The sequence below is a fragment of the Thunnus albacares genome, chromosome 18 (genome assembly GCF_914725855.1).
Source record: "Thunnus albacares chromosome 18, fThuAlb1.1, whole genome shotgun sequence".
Taxonomy (NCBI): domain Eukaryota; kingdom Metazoa; phylum Chordata; class Actinopteri; order Scombriformes; family Scombridae; genus Thunnus; species Thunnus albacares.
Window position 1 is genome coordinate 10,673,573 of NC_058123.1, and position 27,729 is coordinate 10,701,301.

At 43.5% G+C, this 27,729-nt stretch overlaps 1 protein-coding gene across 1 annotated transcript; it reads right to left on the bottom strand.

Annotated features, from left to right (window-relative positions):
• Positions 1–2,361: 2,361 nt before the first annotated feature.
• On the bottom strand, positions 2,362–26,558 carry notch1a (notch receptor 1a). The gene is made up of 34 exons (XM_044333629.1): positions 26,321–26,558; positions 25,084–25,165; positions 17,409–17,671; positions 16,972–17,310; positions 15,782–15,904; positions 15,442–15,675; positions 15,171–15,326; positions 14,866–15,051; positions 14,626–14,739; positions 13,920–14,033; positions 13,568–13,801; positions 13,357–13,467; positions 11,913–12,105; positions 11,663–11,808; positions 11,426–11,539; positions 10,676–10,795; positions 10,406–10,558; positions 10,079–10,307; positions 9,770–9,971; positions 9,521–9,674; positions 9,209–9,393; positions 8,888–9,020; positions 8,489–8,746; positions 8,273–8,385; positions 7,583–8,154; positions 7,035–7,475; positions 6,765–6,910; positions 6,447–6,660; positions 6,211–6,295; positions 5,923–6,085; positions 5,470–5,768; positions 5,217–5,364; positions 5,013–5,110; positions 2,362–4,899 (listed from the first exon to the last, which is right to left on the bottom strand). The coding sequence occupies exons 1-34, from the start codon at positions 26,376–26,378 to the stop codon at positions 3,640–3,642; spliced, it is 7,440 nt and encodes a 2,479-aa protein (XP_044189564.1). The 5' UTR covers positions 26,379–26,558; the 3' UTR covers positions 2,362–3,639.
• Positions 26,559–27,729: the final 1,171 nt, after the last annotated feature.

Consider the following 27,729-nt stretch of genomic DNA (forward strand, 5'->3'; position numbering starts at 1 on the left):
CTTGATTATTATTATTATTATTATTATTATACCCTACACACACAAATTGATAAATATGTAAATCAAAATATAGTTGTTGATTATATTGATATATTGTTTTGTTGATTGACAAAAAGCTTTTGATTTAGTCTGGCATGAGGGATTACTTTTTAAACTAATACAAAGTGCTATAGGGGGGAAGTCTTTGGATGTAATTAAATCAGTATATGAAAATAACAAATTGGCTGTCATAATTGAGGATAAACACACAGACTTCTTTATATATATATACATATACATACAAACATATGTATACATATATATTATAATTTAATTTGTTTATTTTATCTATTATTCAATTTTATTCTATTAACTAATATTGTTATTCATATTATTTTTCATTATATGTCATTAATTTCATTCCTTGACATTGTCTTTCATAATTGTAAATGTGCTTTGGAAACACATGTCAAATGTCATGCCAATAAAGCTTATTGAATTGAATTGACCTGAACTGAATGGTCGTGTGTTGTGTTGTTGTAGAAATGTGATAATCCACCACAAATCCTTGAAGGCTGATGGGACATTTGTGGCCCTGAGTGAGCCCTAAAAGGTGAAGGCCCACTGTGGAAATTTACACCACTAATTACAAACACCACCACAAAAAGCACACTATTGCAGGCCATCACAATAAATATAAATTTTGACTGGATAAAATGCTCACCAAAAATCAATAACTCAAGGTGATGTCACTGATCACTGCTCCTGTCCAGTCCAATGGCTTAAACAAGTAGTCTTCTTCTCTGTGTAATAGTAGCATTGTTCCAAATAGATTCAGGACTTTTAAGATTATTTAATCTTCAATTTTGTATTCTCCAAACGTATATATTTATATTTCAGACAAGATGACCACTGTCAAATATGCAATGCATATACATTAGTTATCTGATGGTGACCTAAACAGTGTCATTTAGTGTGGAGAAATGAGCGTGCACTTCAAGTAGTTCTCTGGCTTTCAAGTATAAACTCAATTTAATTCATGGATTTGTTCTTTTCCAGATCAGCCTGACATAAATGGATCCAGAATGCATCTTTAGAACCGCTGAGAATCTAGTTAAACATCTAGATAATGTCGGCAATAGGTGGAGATCAACAGCTTGTTACTGTTAAATTGCTCTGTTTGTGTGGTGGCATCCACACATTTTATTTAAAGATCTCCACCAGAATTTTCAAGACATATAAAAAATACTTTGATTTGATGAATCATTTCTGTGTGATGTGTTTTTTCCACAAAAAAAGTTCAGTTACCTAATTTAAAATGATATTCTCTCTCATTAACTGCTAGACACAAGTCAGTTCTCAGAATATGTGCACTGGAGGCTTCAAGTTTCCACATCACATCAGTATAAGTTGCATACTGGACCCTGATTGGCTTCCACACTGGTTATGATGTCACAAAATCATGCTTATATGTATATGTCTTAAAATCAGACAACGTGAGCTTAGAGAAACTTTCCCCTGTCAGCAGTTGAATGTGAAAACAGCCTTGAAAGTATCAAACTCTGTGCATCTATTATGCATCCATCATACATACATACATTCATCTATTATGCACAGTGAAGGTTAAATATCCAAGTAAAATAAGACTTCTATCTATCTATCTATATCTAAAATTGTGCTGCACAGTAGAAGTGGTGTTTTCCTCCTTCCAGGTTCCCAGTGTCATTGCTCACTAGTTTATGGCCACTAGATGGCATCAGTCACTGATAGATTAAAAAAAAAAAAAAAAACTGAGTTTGATCTCTGTCCTTCTACACCATGCAGGACACAGACGGTAAAGCAACCTTGAAGGTTAGTAAGGTCATTTATTAATATACAACCCTGGAGAAAATTGCATCAACATCAGAGATACATCACAAAGTTTAAAAAAAACACAGGATGGGCATTATAGTATGTCTACGCCCCTGGGCTCACCAATAAAATCTCAAATACTGACTTTCTTTCCTTTATTTGGGCAGTTACATAGTTAGCAAAAACTTTGTGGAAAAACAGTAGTGGAACCAAGGTCACAAAGGGTGCGTTGGTTTTCCTGGAAGAAGGTGCAGCTGTGTGGAAGCCTGCCTTCCACAGGTAAGATAAAACATGGAGGACAGCACACAGCACAAAGCATGGCATCCACAAATCTTTGTTTTGCAAAAACATTATACATTTTTCCTCTTTCCATCAGTCACCAACTCCTGTAATGATGAGCTGTGTTTACTTTTCATATTATTGAAATGGATGTTGCATCTAGTTTGAGGAACTGCAGAAGAGTTAACTATGCTGTCAGCCACGTAGTTTTTACACCACAAGAGAGAAATAAACATGAGAGAAAGGCATATCTTAAAGCTTAACAGTAGCTTTTATTGAATCAAGACCATTTTTACAAAACATTTTTAATCAGGAAATACTTTGCAAACTACAACTTTGCATGAACATTGATTTTGAATTACATCTTTTCTTAAAAACATTTTTATCTCTGGATTAGTTTATAAAACATGACATTTAGACACCTTAAACTACACTCCTTTACAAAGTGCAGTTGATGTCATTAAGGTCCCTATTTCTTTCACAGTGTTCTCCACCTTGAAGACATTTGTACAAGAAATCTCTCAAATACATTGCTTTTCTTAGGAAAAACAAAAATCACACTGGCACTATTTTTAACTGTGGCAAATGTAACATTTCAACTTTTCTACAGGGGGGCAGCAATTTAACACTTTAAAAGGTTAAACATGGTAACCATAATCACTGATTTGGGATACAATATGAAATAAAGAAACCTTTCATCATAAATTATCACAAATCAATTACCCAGCACTAGCCCAGACCATTATTAATTAAAAATTGGCTCAGGTTGACTTAGATGCATTTCCACTCATTTTGCCATGAATCGTAGAGATAGTGATATTTGTTTCTGTGCTTTGAGGTCCCAAATCTCCTATGTAAATTACAGTTAGCTCTGTTGAATGTCTCTCATTATCATTTAACCAAGAGAGGACAGTGTAGTGAGCTATATTACGAATGGTGACATCTCATACATATATATATTTGATCATCATCTAACACAGACTCAGTGATAAGACTTAGTGAAATGTTGTTCAGTAACAAAACCTGTCCCTTAAAAAGACAAAAGAGGTTAAAATATAATTAATTAATACTGAAATTTTTAAAATAATCTATAAAAGTCAAAAGAAATCTGTACAAACATAAGGTAATGCAAATCCAAAAAATAAACCTTGTGGAAAGCGATGCGCAAAAAGATTAAAAATAAATTCAGTGAATATAGCAACACAAGACACAAATAAATAGCCAGTGTACACATCTAGGAGTCTTTTTCTGATATACACCCCTTTTAAACAGTTTCTAATCTTCCCATACATAATGAAACAAAAAAATAAAAAAGCATAAATATAAAAGCATCTTCTTTATATTTCAGGTCAAAAAAAGCACATAAATAAATACAAAATTACTAAAACTGTTTTTATCGTTAGTATAAAAACTGATAATAAAAAAGGAGCATCTTCAGTCTGGAGACAGGTTTGTCACCCTCTTTCTGTATGAACTTTGTTTGTATATATATTTTTCCCACTAAAGAGTTTTTGTTCATTTTACAAGTCTCTACTTAAACTGGTCTGGGATCAGATTCATCTGCGAATGGATACTTGTAGGCGGGCTGGAGATGCCTTCCGACCAATCGGACATGTTGGAATGTGGGGACGAGCTGGACCACTGGTCGGGGGAGCCGGGGGAAGGGGTTAGGAACGGGTGGTCAGGCACCTGTAGCTGGTGGTTAGGTGTGTTGTCCATGGGGCCAGAATAGCTGTGTTGGGAGGGAGGGGTGAGAAACTGGGTTCCGAGGATCTGCGTCTCCTGGGGCATTACAGTGTGGATGGGCATAGAGCGGCCTGAACTGTTGTTTGGCTGCATGTCGGGGCTGTTCAGCTCGATGTTGGGGAAGCTCTGGGTCATGGACTGCCCGGCTGTAGTGGAGTTGGAGTTCTGGTGCTGGAGCTGCCGTGAGTGAGCCTGCTGCATCATGTGCGCAGATGAGTTGAGGTGGCTGGTCTGCAGATTCTGGTAGCCCATGATTTGCGATAGAGTGGCAGTGCTGACGCCGTGCAGAGGACCCATCATGTTGTGGGACATGGGTGGTGCCTGGGCGAAGCTTCCTTGCTGGCCTACACCTGGGTGCATCCTGGACACCCAGTCACACTGGCCTACTCTGCTGCCACCTATGGATGCTGTGCCCTGACTGCTGGGGCTGGACACAGGCAGGTGGGAGAGACGGGGTGGGTTGGGGTCAAAAGACATACACCCCATATCCTTGCCCATGCTCATCTGGCCCATATGAGAGTCACCATTCCCTTGTAGGTGATTGAGAGACATAGGTGGGGACTGCTGGAAGGGTGACGTCATGGGAGGAGAGGCTACATCAGACATGTAGCCATGGGGTGACTCGAGGGACTCAACTGGTGAGAGGACAGCCGTCGTGTCCAGCAAATTATTCTTCCCATCGAGCGACTTTTTCTTCTTCATTCTATTATCTTTGCCCCCATCCTTCCCTCCTTTTCCGGAACTAAGTTTGCGAACTTTCTTAACAGAGAGGTTTGGTTTGAGGTTGCTAAGATAGTCATTGGGGGAACAGAGAGGTGGAGAGAGGCTGGAGGTGCTAAGAGGGCCGCTGTGAAGGCCAGGACTCCTGACAATGTTGTACTCATCCAGAAGGCGTACAATATCGTGGTGCATGCGTTCCTGGGCGATATCTCTGGGCAGCTGGTCAAGATGGTCAGTGATCTCACGATTGGCAAAGTGTTCCAGCAGAACCTTGGCTGTCTCGTAGCTGCCCTCACGGGCTGCAAGGAACAGCGGTGTCTCTTCCTAGAAAAACAAGAAAAAAAAAAAAACTGTAAATACACTAGGTTCACTTCTGTAAATGTAAAGTTGTAAATACTTGTTATGTAGCTCCCTCACAGTCACATCATTTCCCATACCTTGTTGTCTTGCATGTCTTTGTTGGCGCCATTTTTCAGCAGCACCATGGCAGCCTCTACATTGTTTACAGCCGCGGCCCAGTGAAGAGCAGATTTACCTGCAGAAAGAGAGAGAAAAAAGAGTGGGTGGATTATCATAACAACTCATCACAGTGAAGGACTTTAAGAACTGAGGAGATGATAGGTTGATAAAACGTTAGCTACCAGAATCATCGGTGGCATTAGCATCAGCGTGGCAGTTGATAAGTTCCTCCACCATCCCGTCAACGGCCAATCGGGCAGCCAAAATCAGCGGTGTTGTTCCGTCATGCATGCGAGCATCAAGATCAGTGGCGCGGTTTCGGATCAGAATCTGCAAGAACAGAGACTTGTTAAGTGCTTTAAAGACAGCAGGACAAACTTTATCAAGAATCAAAGCCTGGAGAGCTGTGAGACTCTGGAAGGGGGAAGTGGTTACCTGGAACACTCCCTGTGCATCTGCAGCCACAGCAGCATGTAGAGGAGTGCGTCCCATATTGTCCTGTACATTGGCATCAGCGCTGGACTCCAGGAGGCGTTTGGCTGCATCAGAGCGGGCATACCGAGCGGCCAGGTGGAGTGCAGTCTCGCCTGTGCGGTCAGTCTGGTTGTGGAGGTTGGCCCCCTGGTAAATAAAGTCAGAGATGATTTCTGCTGAGGGATCCTCCTCCTCTTCACTGTTACCAGTCTCAAGTCCTCCACCGCTGCAGGATGCGATCATCAGGGGAGTGAAACCATCTGAAAGAGGAAGGGTGAGGAGTGTAAGTTCCCAGTCATGTGCCTGTCATTGTTCACAGGACAAAATCTTTTAGGGGCTTTTAAATGTTACACAGTGCTAAATTATTGTGTAAAAAAAGTCTGAATCAAATAATGTTTGTAAAAGTGCACACACCGGGTCCTCTGACATTGACATCCATACAGTCATTCTCTATCTCTCCCTGAGGAGGTGTAGGGGCAATGGATGCAATACGTAGGTCAGCTGCATCCAGATGCTGCTGTGTCCATTTCCTGTGGTCAGTATGGTCACTCAAATCCAACATGGCCTGCTCCTCAAACTGAAAAACATAACAATCATTACGAAGTCAGTATTGCCACATATGAAAATGGTTGTGAATAGCTAGTTTGGTACGACACAGTTTATTCAGACAAGAGGAGACTAATATCTAAATATTCCTCTTACCCTGAAGCGCCTGCAGTCTGGATCATCATCACCCCATTCATTTTGATTGTCATCCATAAGATTTATGTCAGAGTTTTTCATAGGCCTGTTGAAAAGCAGAGGCAGGTTAGTTATGACATCAAATACAAAAGACATGTGATACAGTACACTGCTGCCAGTCAGGGCAGAGACAACACACAGCTGGTGGACTTTAAAAAATAGCTGCCTTCATATTTCCACTTTCATAGTCTACTTACTTCAGTCCGACGGAATCCTCTCCCACTGGCTCTCTGCGTTTCTTTTTGCTGGGCTCCGACACTTTGAATCCCTCAGGGAACCAGAGCTGGCCGTGCTCTCGCCGCCGCTTACGCGACACCAGAACACCGAGGCAGATGAAACCCAGAGCAGCCAAGCCCAGGAAGACTACATACATGGGATAGAAATCTGAACCGGAGGGAGTAGGTCTCACACCTGGAAAGATAGTCAGAGTCCCTCTGTGTTACTTAGGATTTCAACTTGGTGATCATTTTTGGTGTAAAACTTTGAATATGCATACGAAATGGTAAGTTACATACTGGTGACAGCTTCAATATATGGAACATTGAGATTCCCACTGGAGGCCAGTGCTCCAAGGAATGCAGCTACATCTGTTGCGCTCTGGAAGCATTCATCAGACTGCTGGTAACACTGACGGTTGTCAATCTCCAGGTACACCACAGACCTACAAGCAGAAATGGGTGACAAAAACGTTAACATTCAACACTTTTCTGTATTCCCAATCATTTTATTGTTTAAAATGGAACAGATGGATTCTTCTGATGAAATGATTTTTTTGTGGTACCTACCCTTTGACTTGCACAGGATCCAGCTCTCTGCGTTTACGTGGGGTGACCATGGAAGACACGCTCTCCTTCACTTGACCCAAAACATTTGCTGGCATTGCAGCCCACTCGGGCCAGCCATCTGCAGAGCGTTTCAGCACGTTATGCTTAACTAGGTCCTGTTCATTGCCATAGTAGGGGAAGATCATTGGTTCTCCTTTGGCATCACGGCGGAACACTACATTGGTGTGGAGAACGCTGCTGAGATCTCTGAGGAAGGCTGAAGAATGATTTTTAAGTTGTTCTGGGGGAATATGAACAACTAGAACTAAATGCCCATCTGCTAGCTTTTCTGGCATGTTGTTGGCACAGTCCAGGCCATCCCATTCACATTCTGCATTGTTGCAGCCCTGGTCACAGTGACCGTCAGCATAGTGGTCTTTGCAGTACTGGTCATACAGCGGGCTGGAAGAGAGGAAGGAGACTGGATTAATACTTTGACATTTCTAAAAGAACACAAATCCAAAAAACATTGCTACTATACACAATTTGTCTCCGTTTTCTAGACTTACTTGCATTGTCCTTCCTGTCCCTGACAATCAAAGCCATCATAGAGACATCCAGGGCTGTTGCACTGGCCATCACATTTCCCATCATTGAAGTAACGCCAGCACTGCAAAGCTGCAGAGCAGTTTTGCCACGGATCATCAAAATTAAGTGAGCAGTCTCCTCCATCCCAGCCACAGGCATGGTTGTTGCACAGCGAGTCACAGATGTGGTTGCCTGCCCACTCGTCACACTGAGGAATCTCACAGCTCACCTCCACTTCCGGAGGTGGGGTGATGTCCCGGCCAAACCCTCCGACGAAGGAATAGTCCAGGATGTGGCACAGTAGGCCGTTGAAATTACTGGGGCAGCTGCACTGGAAGAAAGGCGCGTCTGGGGTGATTTGGCAAGTGCCACCGTTGTAACAGGGGTTGGAGATGCAGAGGCTGTCAGTGGGGGTCTGGCACTCAGGTCCAGTGAAGGTTGTTGGACACAGGCAGCGTGGGCCTAGGTGGCCTGACACACATGTACCTCCATTCCTGCAATTCAGACTCCCGCAGGAGCGAGAATCATACTCGCAAGAGGAGCCGGTGAAGCCCTAGAGGGACAGAAACGAACAAAAGTTAAGATCTTTGTGTTCTCCTTCAGAAAAAAAGGGATAGTAAAAGTATTTCTTAAAAGGAAATGGTCAAAAAAGATCACACGGATGTACTCACAGGTGGGCATTTGCAGATGAAACCATGAGGTGTGTTACTGGCAACAGCACACGTGCCTCCATTTCTGCAGGGTCTCCCTTTGCAGCCATCAAACACCTTGTCACAGCGCTGACCTGGTAAACAGAGACAAAATGTATGTGTCATGTACTCTTGTGAACATTTAGATACCACGCACAGTTGCACACTTGTTATGTGCTGCTGGAAACATGTCAGTACCTGTGTATCCAGTGCGGCATTCGCAGCGGTAGCTGTTGGTGAGCTGAATGCAGTTGTATGAACCCCTAGGATCACAAGGGTCTGACAAACACTCGTTGACATCACCTTCACAGCGCTCACCCACGTAGCCCGCCGGGCACACGCATTGGTAGCCTCCAATGCGGTCCACACACTTGCCGTTGTTGAAGCACTTGGGCTCGTTGGTAAGTGGGTCAGTGGACGGGTTGCAGTCATCCAAATTAATCTCACAGTGGACACCTAAAGTGGATAGAAATATTGGTTGAGGGAAATATCCATATCCTCATTTTTGTGGTTATGTATATTTGTTCAAATAACAAATTTCTCTTTTTTTGCCAGTGTGAATCCATGTGTGTATAATTATGCTATGCAGGTGTGTACCTTGTGTTCCTCTGGGACAGGAGCACTTGTACGTGTTGATGAGGTCGATGCAGGTGCCTCCATTCTGACAGGGCTGAGACTGACATTCATTGATCTCTTTTGAGCAGTTTACACCGTGGTAGCCAGGGACACACTGAAAGAGAAAAAGAAAAAAAATATTAAAGGGGTAAGATTTCAGTCTTTAGCATCTAGACATTTGTGTAAATATTAGTAGACATATCAAGAAATATAAAAATTTCACTTAAGTATCTGTTTTATACACATCTCCCATCAAATAATTCAACATTACATTAATTCAACTTTAAATTTATATCTATCTACCTCACAACTGTAGCCTCCCAGATAATCAGTACAAATGGCTCCATTCTGGCAAGGATTGGGTGAGCACTCATCCACTTGTTCCTGGCAGTAACTCCCAGTATAGCCTGCCTGGCAGCGGCAGTAATGTGTGTTTCCGGCATCCAAACACTGGCCTGAGTTCCTACATAGGTGAGCCACCTCCACACCTGAGATAATGGAAGATGAATGGTTTACAGAATGTACAAATCACACACAGGACTTGTAGATTCAATAAATTTAACAATAATAAGTGATATCACATGATGGAAAATAACTTTTGGCTGGCTTTCGTACCTTGCTGTTTGGCTGCTACCTCACAGGACACACTGGGAATGTCACAGTAGAGGCCAGTCCATCCAGTCTGACACTGGCAGGTGTAAGACGCTCCCTGCTGCCAGCAAGTGCCTCCATTTTTACAGGGAGATGAATCACACCAGCGCACAAGATTCTAACAAGGAAATAAAAAAAGAAAATACTTAATAAACTCTATAAATGGAGGCATGTATAAAATGATTAACCTGACAAAAGAATATTTCTCCCTACCTGACAATTGACTCCTGTGTAGCCATGAGGGCAGGTGCACTTGTATGTCCCGTAACTGTCCACACAACTGCCTCCATTGAGGCACGGTTTGGAATCACACTCATTGATATCATATTGACAGTAGCTGCCGGTAAATCCAGGCAGACACAGACAGGTGAAGGCATTGATTCCATCCACACAGGTGCCACCATTGAAGCAAGAGCTGAAGAAACACACGAAAATAAGTATTAAAACATGATTATACTCATTTTGGGTTCAGTATTCAGCAAGTTTAACAGTTAAGTAATGTATTTTTACAAAGTGAGCCACCTGTCAGTGCAGTCGTTGGTGTTGATCTCACAGTTGATGCCACTGAAGCCAGGCGGACAGGTGCACGTGTAGCTGTTGACACAATCAGTGCAGTTGGCCCCATTCCTACAGGGGTTACTCTCACACTCGTTTATGTCCTGCTCACACCTGCCACCACGAAACCCGGGCAGACAGGTACACGTGAAACTGTTGATACCATCGCGGCACAGACCACCGTTACTGCAGGGATCTGAAACACAGAAAAAGGAAATGAGATCACTGTTTACGAGTGATGTTTTAAACTGTAAACAATGTGAGAACTTGCGATGGTGCAAATATGTTCCTTACTTGGTTTGCAGTCATCAGTGTCTGTCTCACACTTCTGGCCAGTGTAGCCTGGCTGGCACTTGCACTGGTAGCTTCCCATAGTGTTATGGCAAATGGCGCCATTGCGGCATGGGCTCTTCACACATTCATTGATATCAATCTCACACGTTTGACCTTGAAATAAAGAAAAAGATAGTGAAAAAAAATGTTAATCACATTGTCCAGCAGATGGATGGATAGACTGATAAACATGTAAACATGAAATAGGTGAAACAAATAGTTATCCGATACCTTGCCATCCTTCAGGGCAGATGCAGGAGAAGCTCTGGTAGTCTTCAGACTCCTTGCATACTCCACCGTTTTTACAGGGTCTAGCACTGCAGGGGGCCAGCAGGGTCTCACAGTTTTCACCTGGCAGAGAAAAGAACACATTAATGTCTGCATTGCACTGGAAATTGCAACTGTTTCAGCATTCGTCAGTAACACTTCAAAAACAAACACGAGACACAGAATGAATAATAAATATCCCTATATTTCTAGACCTCAGTAAAAATATGTGACATCGATTGCTAGATCCTAGTTTCCATCCCTCTTCCTTATCCATTTCCATGACGACTTGGCCAAACAGGAAGGGCCTTCCTATTTCCTGCTATTGTGTGATCACAGACAGGAAACAGGACGTGGCGGAAGCGGGAATAGGGCTTGGAGCAGGCTCCAGCTCTCTGGCTCGTATTAGCCACTGTGGCATGTTATTCCAAAACACACATACTCTGTTATCCCTGCAAAGCAGACAAGCAGATCTTTCCACACAGAGATGCCAATAACATACATCCCTGTTATTCACCACTGGGTGATGTTTTTTGAAACAACACAGGATATGATAGGATAGGATAGGATAGGATAAGCCTTCTGTGTGGAAAGTGGAAAGTTGCCTTTACATTTTCAGACCTGCACAAACAGCTGAGTCAGCAGCTAACTAAAATGACAAGCCAGGTATTAGTCTGATCCTTCAAGTGAAAAACAAGCAGCTACATGTCGTACCAGTGTAGGGCAGCAAACAGTTGCACTTGTATCCGGCTACATCATCGATGCAGGTGCCCTGGTTGAGGCAGGGGTTGGAGGCACACTCATTGATGTTAGTTTGGCAGTTAGGTCCTAAAGTGGCGAAATAAAAGGACACACACGAGTTAGATACCAGTGAGCGGAACTCACACTCAAATCTCAATGCGCAAAGGAAACGAAAGGGAGTGACAAGAGGTCACAAGGGTTATAACTGACCTGTGAAGCCGACTCTGCATGTACAGTGGTATCCGCTGGTCATGTCCTTGCAGGTTCCCCCATTCATGCATGGGTTGGACTCGCACTCGTTATTGTTGATGTCACAATTTGGGCCGCTCCAGCCGGAGTCACAGGTACATTTGTAGCTTCAGTAAAAAAGATTAAAAGGAGCAGGTTAGTGGTGCTTTTTTTGTTTGTTTGAGCTCAATTTTTTGCTGCTTGCTTGTCTTAAATATTAATCTGTGCATACCCATTGATGAGGTCCTGGCAACGGCCATGGATACAGGGATTGCTGCCACACTCGTCCACTTGAGACAAACAGGTGGCGTCATTGTAGCCCTCTGGGCAGAGGCAGGTGAAACTGTTGATGCCGTCAATGCATGTACCCCCGTTGTGACAGGGGTTAATGGCACACTCATCGATGTTGATGTTACACATTGCTCCTGAAAGACAAATTATTCCAGCACAATTCATCATATATTCCTGTCAGAATATGAGATTCTGATTAATGTGATTTGATAAATATCTACACCGCCCATTCTAAACAGCCCACAGCTGGACACTTTGCTCTCTGGTGTGGTATTCTTTGAGCCTTTATGCGCTGCTGGCTGTGGTGCACTGTGTGGCTTTTGGACAATAGAGAGAGCTAACACTAAAGACTCCCTGAACATTCAACAGACAGAAGCTGTAGCAGCTCCAATGTGTGCCTAGCCTGGCGGCCCCTGGAGGCCCTTTTGCCTCTCCTCCATTGATTGAATGGCGGCCTGTTGAATAGGCAGAAGGAGGGTTTCAGCTGGATCTGAGAGGGGGAGGTGCTGCCAGGAGGGGAGGGGGGGGTTGCTACTCTCCCTATTCACACACACACACCACCCCCCCATCCAGAGAGAACTAACCTCACCCAGGGTTGTTTACAGGGACAGAAGGCCAGACCCATTTCACACACGGCCGAGTAACAATTAAACCCCCCTCTGATCCCCTACCCAGCACCCTCCTTCTCTGCTCTTCATCAATCAGGAGGGGAGGGCCCAACTGCCTGATCTTCAGTTACAATAGTCCTCTGTCCCTCTGTGTCTCAGTCCCGCCGTGCCCTCCACACTCACCCTGTCAGCACAAAAAGATGGAGGGGAGGAAGAGGAGGAGGGATGCACAGCAGCCTGCACACACACACTTGTTCCTCCCTGCCCCCTCTTTAGCATAATCACGCAGCCACTACCAGTCAGAACCGGCTCTGTTGGGCCATGAAAGAGAGGGAGACAAGAGTGCTCCCCTTGTCTGGATAAGACTTTGTCACCAAAGTTTGATATACTGGTACATTACAGGTAGATGTGTGCCAACACAGTAAGTGAAGTGAAGTGAGTTATCAGTGGGATTTGTCATGCAATTACACACAAATGAACACCAGATATGTGATTAAAGGCCAGCCTCTTTTCCTTTTAAAGTATCAACTTACAGACTCTTTCCAGGCTCAACGTCACAGTCTTTTCAAATGGCAAACAAAGTTAGTGCTTTGTGTTGGTGTTTATGTGTGTATCAGGTTGGGGGACTGTGTTCCTTTCTGTATTCCTCCCATCCCACACAGGCAATCTGACACCATTGTTCTGCAGGAGTGGACCCGCCAGCCACCTGTCCTATCTGCCCCTCCTTGTGCTCAGGGGACCATCCCCCTGCACCTGTAAACTCCACCTAGTGCTCACCTGTGTAGCCTGGCTCACATGCACACTCGTAGCCATTGATTTTGTCGATGCACCTCCCGTAGTCGCAGGGTTTGCCCTTACAGTCATCCAGGTTCACCTCACAATTGAAACCTGTACATTGGAACACAAGTAAGCAAAGGATATAAGAACAGTCTAGATATATTAACTGTAAGGATCTGACAGAGTTGAATGTGGACGTCTAAATTTTCACCTGCAGTGCCTTTGGGGCAGGAACAGATATATGTGTTCTCCCTGTCCTGGCAAGTGCCACCGTTCTTGCAGGGCTGGCTTAGACACTCGTTGATATTGGTCTCGCACAGGCGGCCGGTGTAGCCAGGGCGGCAGTAGCATGTGAAGGAGGCTAGGCCATCCTTACAGGTACCATAGTGGCAGGGGTCAGAGTAGCACTCGTCAATGTCGGTCTCACAGTGCTGCCCTGTGTAACCTGGACAGGAGAATAAAGTAAGTATTTAAAAGAATAATGGCAATGTTCATTTGGAGAGAAACTAGGAAAATGGAAGATTCAAACTGGAAAATTCAGTAAAAGCAATAGTTTGTTGTACCTTCAGCACATTCGCAGGTGTACTTGTTGGGACCATCAGTACACTTTGCTCCGTTCTTACAAGGGGTGCTGGCACACTCATCAATGTCTACCTGACACAGACTCCCTGAAAAACCTGCAGATGCATTGAACAAAATAGAGATTTTAACTTTTTTACAGATTGGTTTATTAATTATTATTGTTAAATGTGTGGAATTGTAGAGTGTGCAAAATGTGGAAATGTAAAACGAATCCGTATTTTAAATAGGTCTGCAGGACATTGAAGGTCCTAATGAACCATTCCACAACACTCCTTTCACCCCCAACCCCCCATCTTAGCTCTTACTGTGCAGAGAAACTGTTCTTTCAAACCACAACACAATAGCCTCCAGATTACCGGCCATAAACCAATCCCTGCCCCCGGTTTTGGCGCTAAGCTCTTACACAAACTCTCATGCCCGCCAAATATGCTAATGTTTCTGCAACTTGATCTACTCTGTCCTGTTCACTCAAAAGAAAACTTAAGTAACACTATTAGACGAGGTGGATCATTTACATTCATCCAGTGAACCATATATGGTGTGCTGCACTCATTAACAGATAAGTAAATGATCCACGCTTTTATAGCCTCTTCTCTGCTTCTATTGTTTGAACAAAAACAGTTTATAAGAGACTCAAAGGATAAGAACCTATTTCCTTTACCCTATCTTTCCCATTCATTTCCTCACCTTTGGGGCACTCGCAGTGGAAGGAGTTGATCTTGTCAATGCATTTGCCATTGTTGAGACAAGGTTGGCTGGCACACTCATCTGTGTTGATATGGCAGAACACACCCTCATATCCTGAAATAGACACCGCAGGATACAACAGTTATTAGAGAAATCATGTTTCTTTTCTTGCCTTTGTCACAACTCAAGCATTAAACTCAACCCTTCCCCATTCCATGCAATATAAATGAATGCTCTTACCTGGCATACAGATGCAGTGGAAGCCTCCAATCTGGTCCAGGCAGGTGGCGTCATTATGGCAAGGATTAGACATGCATTCATTGACGTCCATCTCACAACGAGGTCCTTCATATCCTTGAAGACACTTGCACTGGAAAGAGCCTTTGGTGTTGAGGCAGCGACCACCGTGTTCACAAGGATTGGCACCTAAAACATTTAAGGTACAAGATATGTCATACATCTGTGGTCATTTATACATGATATCTATAAAAAACTGAAATCATAAACTACACCAGAAGAAAGAAACGACTGACTTTATGACTTACCAAGGGAACACTCATCAATGTCCAGGTTGCAGGCTGACCCAGTGTAACCTGGGGGACAGGTGCAGATTGCCTTGCCATTGACTGGGTTTGTGTCACAGTTGGAGCCCTTTTGACATGGGTTGCTGATGCAAGCATCATCAAGGTGGCACAGCAAACCTGTGAGCAACACAAGAAAAACATTTTCGTCAAACCGTGTCATTATATTTAATTACCTCATCAAGATTATGATCTATGTGCACACTATGTCTGGAGGAGCCGCAGATAGTCGTACCTGTGCGCCCATGAGGACACTCGCAGAAGAAGGAGGCGACGCGGTCGTGGCAGGTGGCACCATGGTAACAAGCCGCGCTGGCACAGTCGTCGATGTTCTCACTGCAGTCGTCACCTGTCCACCCGTTGACGCAGACGCAGTGGTAGCTGCCGTGAGTGTCGTGGCAAGTCCCTCCGTTCTGGCATGCATTGGGCATCAACTCACACTCATCCACATTTTCTGTGCAGTATTGGCCTGCGAAAAACAAAGCACAATTTGAGGAAGGTTTCCAAATGTTTTCTATGCATTTTTCTAATAAAATGTTCAAATTTCTATGGTTATCCTCTTGGAAAAAGGTTACCTGTGTAATGAGGTGGGCACTGGCAATTGTAGGTGTTCACACCATCCACGCACACGCCACCATTCTGGCAGTTGTGGCCTGGACAGTCATCGATGTTATGCTCACAGTGCTGACCGGTGAAGCCTGATGAATAGGGAGGGGGAAAAAAAACAATATATGAAAAAGTGAGGAGTGACAAAGACATAAGAAAACCATCTGGAAACATTTGTTTTAGTTAATAATCACACTGTCCCTTCCTCATCTTATCACTGTGCACTTACGCAAAAGATAAGCTTTCTCTATCCTCGTGGCAGATTGTTTTAATGCTCCGCAGATGACAGTGCGGCATGTCCCCTCCTCAAACATCAAAGGCTTGAGTGGGTGTTTTATAGCCACTATTGTCTGATTAACTATCAACCCGCAGCTCTGCAGGTGGCGTGCAGCTTCGCTATCTGTCCACATTCCGACACGGACACCCACAAGAGTGACACAGCATGGGTTAAACTTTAACCCACAGCACCACAATATCCCTCATTCATCTGCATATCATATCGTTTCTGCATCAGATAAATAATACAGGCGCATGAAAGCCTCAATAATTATCAAATTTTTATCTTTTCAGGAACAATTTACAGAGCAGTATTAATAGAAACGTGCTTTGCGTAATGCGATTTGGAGTGAAAACGGTTTCTCCACAGCTGCACTGGCTCCCAACTATATCAGCAGTAACCACAATTACCCAAGATTAACCAAAGTCTTACACAACAATGCAATGGCTTTGGGTGCCAACACAATAAAGACTAGCCATATTTAGCTGAAAAACAAGATATTTTTGTGTGTGTTTGACCTCATGAATAGGGTGTGGGATTGTGTATATCTATACATTTATTTGTATGTGTGTAACACTGGTGTTGTGGGGGCTCGCTGGTGATTATCAGAAGGAAACGTCTGTGCGACTGCATCCTGCCAGTGGAGGCTGGCAGAAAGAGATGGGAAGGGGGTAACCTCGGATTACTCATCCCGCCCAATCAGATTTTACTACAACAACAGACGGGTTTTTAGGTCAACTGATGTCATGGAAAAACAAAGGTGTGTGTTTTGTGACTACATTAGCCATATGCAACTCCATATGTCACCAGAAAAAAAGTTAATTACAACTAATACTACTACTACTACTACTGCTTGTTTATGTGTTAATATGTTTGTGTTACCTGGCAGGCAGCTACAGTCGTAGATGGTGTCTCCCTTCTGGACGCAGGTGCCTCCATTCTGGCATGGTGAGGGGCTGCATGGCATGTAGGGGGTCTCACAGTGCTGGCCAGTATACTCTTGAGGGCAGCGGCAGTGGTATGAGCCCACCTCGTTCACACATACGCCACCATTCAAACAGGGAGAGGGAATCTGGGCGCACTCGTTGACATCTTGCTTGCAGGTTTGACCATGGAAGGCAGGTGGGCAGGTGCAGATGTAGTTGGAATCGAAGGCTGAACACTGGCCACCATTTGCACAGGGATTGGAGGCACATGGGTTGGCGAGCTGGCAGGTTTTACCTTGAAGACCAGGCAGCAAGACAGAAAAATTAATCATTACAACTCATGGTGAAATGAGGCAAAGGACGGTACAAAATTTGAGGATTTTATTTACATACCTGACCACCCAGGTGGACAGCGGCAGCGGTAGGCAGCGAGGGTAATGAGATCACACGTTCCTCCATTGCGACAGGGGGAACTCATGCAGGCATGGTTGGTAGGTGTCAGGCATAGCCGATCAGTGAAACCCAGGCGGCACACACAGCGAAAATCAAATGTGTTGCCATGGGAAACAGCGCGGCATTCGCCACCGTTGCGGCAGGGTGAGGGGCTGCAGGGACTTGGAAACTGGCAACGGTTGCCTACCCAGTCACTGGTACACCTGGAGATAGAAAACAGTAATGATTAGAAAACTAGGATCTTTTTCTTTTAAATCATGGGAACAATTATCTAAACAAAAGTGGAATAATGGGAGGGGTTGGGGGGGGGTAACGGAGGGGGACTAATAGTTTCCCGCCCAGCGAAGTCCCACTGCAGTGGGACAGGGATGGCATGTTGTTCTAGCGTGTCTCTCTGGATTAGACTCCCTCAGAACCTTGAAAACACATTCTGCTGGGACAACAGACGCCACAAAATAGTCTAGCCGTAACAGCCCATTCCCATCTACCTTTCAGCCCCACGCTGTCCACACTCATCCTCAATGACCGCAGAGATCAAGGGGACTGTGCCGGCTCGGGATGTCCCATATGAAGCACTGCATTCAGGCCCTAAGCCCCTGGCTGCTTCCCTCCCATCCAAACCAAGGACAGATGCTGCTACAGTCACATAGCTCAAACTGGCTGATTATGAGGAGTGAAGACATAAAAACTGAAGATGAGGACAGACCAGCTCTTTTGCAATGTCTGAATAGTAAGGAATTATTCACCCAAAAAGGACAAATCTTTGATATTTATATCCACATTGCAAAGTGCTCATTTAATCTGCTCAAATTGCCTGATATGCATGCAACGGTGAAGTCTGTCACATGTAGGTGCATTTTAAGTCGCCAAAAAAAGTGTTTATGTTTGAATTGGAGCTTGTGTGTGAGTGTGTAGTTGAGCCCATGAGCGTGTGGGTGTTTATGTGTAAGAGAGGGCATCTGTTGGCCTCTTAGTATCTCCACAGGGAGCAGGTGCGCATGTTAATGAAGGCAGCTGTTGGACAGGACTCCTCCTCCTCCTCCTTCCCCCTCCTCCTTTCTCCTCTTCTCCCCTTATCCCTCCTCCCTCCCTCCCCTCTGTCCCCTTGTCAGATGGGGGTGCTGACAAGCCAACCTCTCCTCCAGGGACATAAAGAACCCATGTGAAGTCAGCTGTTGCAACTTCTGTCTCTTCACCCCCGCCTCCCACCCTCAACCACCACACTTTTATCTTAATTCCTCTCTTCCTTACCTGTTTCTCATTTGATTTCCTTTTTTCTATGCACCATTGCCTCTTCATTCCCTCTAGCATTCTCCCAGTTTTGGCCTCAACCCACAATCAGCTTTTCAGAGCTGTGTTTTCCCCTTTTTCCCCTGTGAAGACTTTTACAACTCTCAGCAGTTTGCTTTTTACAGCGCTTCCCTTATGTCGCACAGGACTGCTGAAAATTCCCTTGTTGACTTAGTTAGGTGAGACCAATCAGGGAGTTTTTAACAGTCCCATGTGCCCCACAGGGAACCCAGACAGTTGCAATTGGCAGAAGATTGTAAAAGCATTTTGGGAGGCTTTGAAGATTCCCTGCTTCCCATTTCACTTCAACATGAAAACATACTGAATAATCATAAAGGGAATTCACTGTTTTGGTATAAAATCCACATTTGGTTTAGTAAGGCATAATGAAACATAATGAGTGCGTGTGCACTTGTGTGTGTGTCACCCCACACTAACTAACTGTAATAGATCCTCTTTGTCCCTGAAGTCAGTCCAGAGATAAAGATCCACCCACATGCTGAAAAGCTCAGCAGCACACACCACGGCAACAGGTCTCTCCCAGCGATGCAATGTCCCCTCAGGCTGGAGCAGATGCTTCCCCGACCTCTGACCCCAAACACTTTTGTGACTGTGGGACGGCCTTTTTGCCTTCTCTCCCCTCTCTCCTCTCTCCCCGCTGGGCCTGATCTACCATCTGCCACTCTGGGGGTGACTTTATCTTCTGACACAAAACCAGCCCCACTGAGCGGTGGAAATGCCACCGCTGTGGAAAATGTTATGTCAATGACTAAGGGCTGTGCACAGTAATTTCTGTGGGTCAGTGTGAGTTTTATACTCACGGTGGTTCTTTTCATGATGCTTATGAAAGTATTACGATATTACCATTGTCCTCTGTTCTCTCCTCAACATTCATATCTCCTGTTTCACTCCTTAAATGACTATTTTGTTTCTCTCCTTTCCTCCTCATTCATTTTTTTCTCGTTAGCTGATGTTCCCTTGGATGTGTCTAATCATTGGCCAAGGTCTGACCCCTGGGGTCCACATCTGTTAGTAAGACCAAGAACAGAACAGTGTAGCTCTGCTAGAAGAAATGAGAAATTTACTGGGCCCGGAAGGCTCTGAACTCCGACCACAATGACTGATCTGCACAATACTAGAATCTGTGTGTTTAATACTTCAGTGAAAGGATGTAAGAGGATGAATAACAGCTAAATACACAAGTGAATCACTGAAGCAAGTGTATGAATTCATTAGTAAGCGATTTATTGTAAATGTATCTCTCTCAAGCTTATAAAAAAGTTAAATAGTAAAAACAGAAAAGAAAGGAACCCATCACATCACTAACCCCAAACCAGATTACCATCTAGGATAAAGGGTAAACCAGATAGAAAGTAAAGATGAATAGTTTCAAGTTACAAATACCAAGTGTGATATGAAAAAAGAGGCTCGTGACGAAATTCTTTAGATAGTAATTAGGCTATTTCCTGTCTCGCGCTCTAAAACGAGTGAGGTGTGAAGATTTATGAGAGTCAGTCACACTGATCGGGACTGAGCACCTGCTTGACTAATGACTGCAAGATCACTTTTCATACACAAAATACTTGTTCTACTGGTGGCAGATTCATTTTAGTGCTCTCCCAACCCTGTGGAGAGATCCCACCTCACAGTCAAACAAGGAAGGAAAAACACCTGCCTGCCACTCCACTTCACCTGATGGTTATCAGTGACAACACAGCTGTAACCTGGAGTCCATTACTCAGGTTGCTTTTAGTGGTCTTTCTTGCCACACTGTTGTATGGAGACATCAGTGATAATGAAGGGTAACTAACTGTCCTAGCTGGTAACATTTCCTCTCATGAATGTAACTGAAACCCAAATATGGAAACATGTGCACACACACACACACATATGCATCTAACCATTTACCCCCTTGCCCCCATGCTATGTGGTGTAACACTGACCTGCCAGAAGAGTTGGTGTTTCTACATTTGACAGCCTGTGCTGGTGAATGTGAACTTTCAGCACCCACTATAGCCAAATAGCTTCTTATCTCTGTGCTCTGTCAGGCCAGCTTTGATCGCCCCGCTCTGAGGATCTCCAGACACACAGGATCCTGATCACTGCCCAGTCGTAATGTGTTACTGTGATGCCAAGTTGACAATAAATGTGCTGGAGATCTTTGTTTGTTTGTGTATCAACGGTTTTCTCCACAGTAGCTTTTTAAGGTTGTTGAAAGTTCTTAAGACTGAAAATCAACAATGAATTTGTTTCCATCTGGGGTAAAGAACCTTTTCCAACAGCGCCCCACCAGCCTCATTCACTGCTGTATCAGAGGGGCCCTGGCATCTAGGGAATGGGCCCAACCAGGGGAGTGGCAGCCTTAGAGCTTAAACCGCAATAAAAGTACAACACCAGCAGGCGCACTTGACCCAGCCATGCACTTGTATGCTCCTGATTCGCTTAAGCCCACATGGAGCTGAGCCTTAACAGAGACCTGCCTGGTAATCCTATAGGAGGACAAATCAAGAGCAGCATTCCTTGAGGGAGAGTGGAACATCTTTTTAGTGTGTTCGCCCTAGACAGTCTTTATGGGTGAGAGATTTTATCATCAATATACAGCAACACCAGACAGCTCTGTGCAAGGTCAGAAAAGTCTGGTCACGACAACCGCTACAGACTTTCAATTTTGTCTTGAGTCTATTTCCGTCAGACGTCTTGCAGTATTTCAGACATGTAGTAAGACAGTTGAGATGTTTTTCTGTGTTTATTATTAACAGTCACTTCAAACCAAAACAGTGTCCATTTCAGCAAAGCAGCATCAACAGTCAGTCACTCATGCAACGGCGGGGTCGGCGGGCAACAACCTTTCAACTTCGGTATGCCGTCATTACTGTCTCACAAATGGAATCTAAATTTGACTGACACGATGCTGTGCCCTTGCATGTTTTTAAGCTGCATACATAACTACAACTCCATGAGAAACAGGAAGCCCCAGACCTTCAGATAACCTTTTACTTCACAGAATCACGATCGTGTGCTTCCCCATTGTAGCGGCTTGTTGCCGTTTCCGTGTGTCTAGTATCACCACAAACTGTACTTTTATGTCTAGACAAAATTATAATTTCCGCAAACTCAACACTTTTCCAGCAACAATCTAATTTCTGTACCAGATATGATTTAAAAGAGCACAGAAACCCTGATTATAGAGTTGCAAATCTACGGGGAAATTCTTCAAAATATTTGATGTCTTCAACCAAACAAAGATTATTTCAATTCCCCATCCAAGTCTTTAAATGCTCTCATGTTCCCTCTTTGTTATTTCTGAGTACGTTTGTGCCGCTACAGATAAACACTGTTCTAGAAAGACAAAATGTAGTAATATCGGACAAAGATGAGTTGAGGCCAGACCTTTGTTTTACTATGTAGAAATATATAGAAATGTATAATTTCAAATAAAAAAACAAACCAAACAGTAAACAAGACAGTTAAAGCAAGAGCCAAATCAAGTTTAAGCTAGCTGGTGAGATAGCCACGGCTAGCTTTCTTGTGTCCTTTAATTGAAATACATACATTTTAATGACCAAAAGTTTTGGCAATTTAGGTTGTTATCCAACATAGATAAGGAAATTCAGTAGGGGAGAATAAAAACTGCCAAACTTGTCATGCTAAATGGTAATTAGCCTAGCTTAACAAACTGACTGCCATCTCAGCTTATGACTGCTGGAATCCATGATTTAATGCGGTTAAGTTACTCTTAAGTCACACATCTAAATGCATTAAATTGTAGATAAATATCTTATATTGATTTTAATGTATCAACAAATGGTCGGAGAGCTAAAAGAACATTTTGTTTGTTGATACTCATAAGCCCTGATGTTTTGTTGAAAGGTAATTTGGGGTTTTTAGGTCTATGCCAATGATTTTCTTTTTTTTTTTTGTAGAATATTCAGCCTTAAAAGCCATAAAATGAAGGCATTACAATATGTCTATCTATTACACGATTGACAGACAGCTTAAAATATCAAAACCCTCTGTAGTTACTACTCTCTGCCTTTAAGGGGCAGAGTATCCCAGAACAAATGATGAACTCAATCAAACACAGACGGATAAATATACACCAATTAGATAAACAGGATACAAGCCTGTTCCTGTTAGGGATGATCCATATTGAAAGAATTTAAATTAAGGCATGCTATTTTTACAACCAGGAAGCACAGAAAACATCCTTTCTGCAGACAAGGGAAACATACCAATTTTGTCTCAACACGGACGTCATCCCAGTAAACCCATCCGTGAGACATTTGATTACCACAGTTTACACCAAGACTAACCTTGTTCTCTATGCCAACATGTGATTTCACTCTCTGTTCTTGCACTCGTGGGAATTGCACTAAAAGAGGATTTAACTTCTAACACTGTCTGTCACTGTATGCTTACACTCTGCATCATAAACCACAATATGACTCACTGGTAGCTGCAAGACCTGCATATGTGGGTTACAAGCATTTGAACCTTCGACCTTCCATTAGACACCGTATGACAGGAATTGCGCATCTTAACCTCACACAACTCAATCCTAGTCTGAATCTGGGGCACTGCTTTTCACCCAATCGTCACAGTGCCAACCTCGCATAAAACATCCCCTGGTGGACTTTCCACCCATGTCATCACACGTTCCCAAACTGAACTTGGAGGTTAATGTGGCAAAATATGCAAATCATCATTTTTGTGGTGATAAGATGAAGCAATGATAAAAACACAAGTTGAACCATTATTGGAAGTCCCCTCCCTCCCCCTTGGTATAGACGCTATACTCCTGACCCTTGAGCACTGACGCTGAATCTCCCAGTGCACCCCATGACTGATGGCTGCTTGGCTTGGCAGGGATGAATGATTAATGAGAGGAAAAGCAAGAAGGAAGAGAGAGCGCGGGTGGGTGAAGTGATGCTCTTATCCTGTCTGTTTTTAATTGGACTGAGCAGAGATGGAGACCACAATAACAGCTTTGTGGAGGAGGAGGGGGAGGAGGGACGGTTTCTGTGTGCGAGTGCATGCACACGTGCGGAGCTCTGTGCGTGTGTGTGTGTGGAGTGTGTGCAGATTAGATACTGTGAATTTGTGGCCCTGGGCTAGTAGCTTGGTCTCTTCAATAGGTCCCCCGTGTCCCCACAGAACAGATAAGCGCCTGCCTTGACCACATGCCCTGAGGGTGAAACAGGCCACCCCTGAGCTTCTATAGAATGAAATAAAAAATGACTCCACAACTACAAATCACGATGAGAAGTGAAACAAAATCTTCCCTTCCTCATTTCACCTCATTTTTTGTCTTTTTGCACAAGAAAACTCTGTAGGTCAGCTAAAAGGAATATGTTATCATATTAAGTGTCTCACTCACAAACGATTAACATAAATAGCCTAAACAAATAGCTGACAATCTGCCTCTTTTTCTGTTCCCACTTGTTTGCCTTCAAATTTCTGCACTTTATTCCAATTAATCTCACTCTCTCGACATCCAATCCAATTACATTTCACAGCCATCTGGCTTTCTAATGGAGATCACAAGCGGGTAAGGTGGGGGGTGGAGAGGAAGAGAAGGGGGGTTGTGGGGTGTGGGGTGGGGGGTGTCCATTCAGAGAGCAGGAGACAAGCCTTTTGGAGGGAGGTGGGAGGTTATGGTTGGAAGGGGGGGTCAGTGGGGGGTTGTGGCAGGAGTTTGGTGTGTGTTGTGGTGTTTGGGGTGGCTGTGGCATGATGGGAAGGCCCACTCAGATTAGTCACACAGCATTATTCTGACTACAGGACAATGGGTGACGGGCGGCGGGCGAGCCCCAGCTGTCGCCCATGAAAGAGCAGAAAAACAAGATTTAGGACTGGACGCGTCCTCTCACTTCTCTGGTGAAGGGGTCTTGCATTCATTAACAGGCCAACTGATTGGGGGGGGGGCTTTTGTCCAGCTACCCCTCTCTCACCTCTGCAGCACTAAGGAATTACACTCTCTTTTTATTTCTTTACTTATTAAAACTCTTTTGGGGGGCAATGTGTGCAGCTTCATATAGCAATTGTAGCTCCTGGAGAGGTACAGGAGCACACCAGCCCAGAGGAAACTCGAGGGCCTCTGGTTGCCGGGCACAGGGCCCGCTCAAAGGCTGGAATGAAAAGGGGAATATGTGGCCCCTTTTCTTTCCTACCCAAAAGCACTTTCAAGTACCAAAATGACCCTACACTGCACGACTAAGACTGCAAAAATTCCAAAACATCACAACAAATGACATGCATTGTTTGTTTTAGTCTCCTGCAACATCTGGTGCATCATATGTTGCTGCTTCTTCTGCTTGTTACTTACTTGCATTCTCCATTTCCATTTGAGGTGGGTTCACATCTTCCTTCATTAAGGCATGATTCAGTGGGTAGAGAGCATTTTAGACCTGTTGAGCACATGAAAAGTATTAAAAACACATATTTTACCCATTCATTAACTCACAAGGAAGTATATACTGTTAATCTAGCTGTTGGGATTAATATGTGCAAGATTAAGCAAAGTAGTGGTAAATTATTCATCAGTGAAATTTCTAAACCCATCTTTATTCACATAGATTTATTTTTTTAAGCACACACGCCCTTGCACATCCCGATCTTTAATTGATTTGTTACACGAGTGTCCGTGGGGGATTTTGGGGGATCCTGTGGTGGACACCGGTGAGGCCAGCGCGCGTGGTGCGTGGCTTTAGGAGCGCACGCTTTGCGGGGAAAGCGCAGCAGCTGCGGGGCTCAGATGCGGAACAAAAGAAATCAGAGTCCAGCACGAGCCATAAAACACTCTCCTCGGGCATTGTTTACCGGCAGACGGGAATAAGAGCACCTCCTCCACCCCCCAGCCGGCACTCACAACACTCTCCCACACATGGAGACAAAAGGTGCCCCCCCCCCTCACCTCCAACCCCCCACCTCCCCCCCGCGTCTCCCGGCCCCAACACACGCACCAACTTCCATTATCTCCCATGTTATTTAAAACAGGTTTGCGGAACAATTTAAAGCAGGACTTTAACCAAGGCCTACAACCAGAAATTTCTAAAATAAAAAATAACCAATAAAATGTGTTTACAACAAAAAACAATTAGAAATAGACACAATAGGCTTGTAAATCCACATAGTAGGTTTTAGATAACTAGCCTAATTGTTGCAAAGTATAAGGGAGATTGCACTAGTGCGACTGGTCTGTCCGTGGAGACAAAACAAACAGTTTTAACTTGTGTGAAATAACTTTCACAAGCATACGCTGAGGAAGTCAGCAGCCAAGCGCACCGCAGCTCTGGCATCTGCACAGTGAATTTATTCCCACGGCCAGGAAAGGCTCTTAAAATAAGGCAATAAAACACTGAAGTGAATTTAATAGAACTGTTTCTAATCCTCAACTCATACTTAAATGGCAATTAAAATAGTCTAGTGCTGATCAAATGAATACATCTATTATCCATCCACTAACTTCTTCAGAAATTACTTTTAGTTGTTCCCTTGCTGCGGTTTAATCTACTCAGGTTATCTGCAACATGCATGAGAATATCATTTTGGAGATATTTTACCTTGTGAGATGACGATTGCAGGAATCAGAAATGTTAGTTTCACAAAGAAACGATACATTCCTCCTGTTCAACTTCACAAATGTCGTTGACTCCCACGTAGGGTTCGCATAGATCCACAGTTTGGTATACTCCAGCTGTTGGCCTGAAATAAATAAATATCCTTTGCAAAAAAGGTAAGTCCAACAGAGAGAGAAAAAGTCGCCAAGAGGACTCAGCTCATAGATGTTGACCTGGTGCCTTCCGAGTACTCAATGAAATTTAGAGGCAACTCTACAAGTTCCTCCCACTCCTCCTCCTCCCCCCTCCCTCCCCTCATCTCCTCCTCTCTGCACATGCTGCGGGGGGAAAAAAAACACTCATCCCTCCCCCCCGCCCCCCCTTCACTGTCTAATGTAGAGTTTTTTAACATTGCAAACATTGTGGTGAAAAGTGGTGGTGAAAAGTCGCTCAAGTTCAATTTAGTCTTAACTACATTACTTCCATTTTCTGTTACTATACACTTATACTCCACAACATTTCAAATATTGTAGAGTATAAGTGTGTATTTTTTAGGATTTACTTTTTACTCCAATACATTTACTTGACATTTAATATCTTACATCCAAAACATATGATCAATTTATAAAATATGATCTTTTTTTTTTTTTTTTTTTTTACAGATTAAACTACCCAATAGTATATAAAATAGTTCAAATTTGCTAAAACATTACAAGCTACATTAAAATTACACATTCAGTGTACACTGTGTTCGTTCCAGGCATTAGTAATAACAATCTTAAAAAGGACAGCAGCTGCTCCGTTGCAAAACGAGTACTTTTACTTTCACTACTTTGGTATCACTTTAATTTAGGCCTTTATTTAGCATTTAGAAGCAGTATAAACAGTTAATAAATAGTTTATAACACACTATAATGTAGTTGTAAGCAGATAGAGTTTATTAATGTATTTGTCAACAACTCAATAACGGATAACAAATAAATGACAGTATGGTTGTAATAATATACAGTTGTAATAATGTAAAATGTGTCTACATAGGAGAAGTTATAAGTGTTGACAAATGCTCTACTTTAATGAACACCTAAAATGTCCTATCTGCTTACAACTGTATATTATAAACCATTCATTACATGTTATATACTGCTGATAAATGCTGAATAAGGGGACTTGATGTGTTGCTGATACTTAAAGTACATTTTGCGGATAATACTTCCGCTCTTATACTTGCGTAAGATTTTGAATGCAGGACTTTTTAACTGGCAGGTATTTTTACATTGTTGTACCGCTACTTTTACTCGAGTAAAAGATCTGAACATTAGAGAAGCTGTAAAGTATATTTTATTTGAAGTCAGATACTGAAGGTACAACTGGAGAAGCCAGTCTGTGGTGTTTTGGTCTCCAAACTTCACATT

What these genes read in the sequence shown, in the direction of transcription:
- notch1a (XM_044333629.1), bottom strand. Translation starts at nt 26,378, where the DNA reads ATGTATCGTTTCTTTGTGAAACTAACATTTCTGATTCCTGCAATCGTC. An exon ending in CGACTGTAGCTGCCTGCCAG is followed by an intron (nt 15,905 to 16,971) that starts GTAACACAAACA and finishes CCTATTCATCAG; the next exon opens with GCTTCACCGGTCAGCACTGT. An exon ending in GTGCCCACCTCATTACACAG is followed by an intron (nt 15,676 to 15,781) that starts GTAACCTTTTTC and finishes TGTTTTTCGCAG; the next exon opens with GCCAATACTGCACAGAAAAT.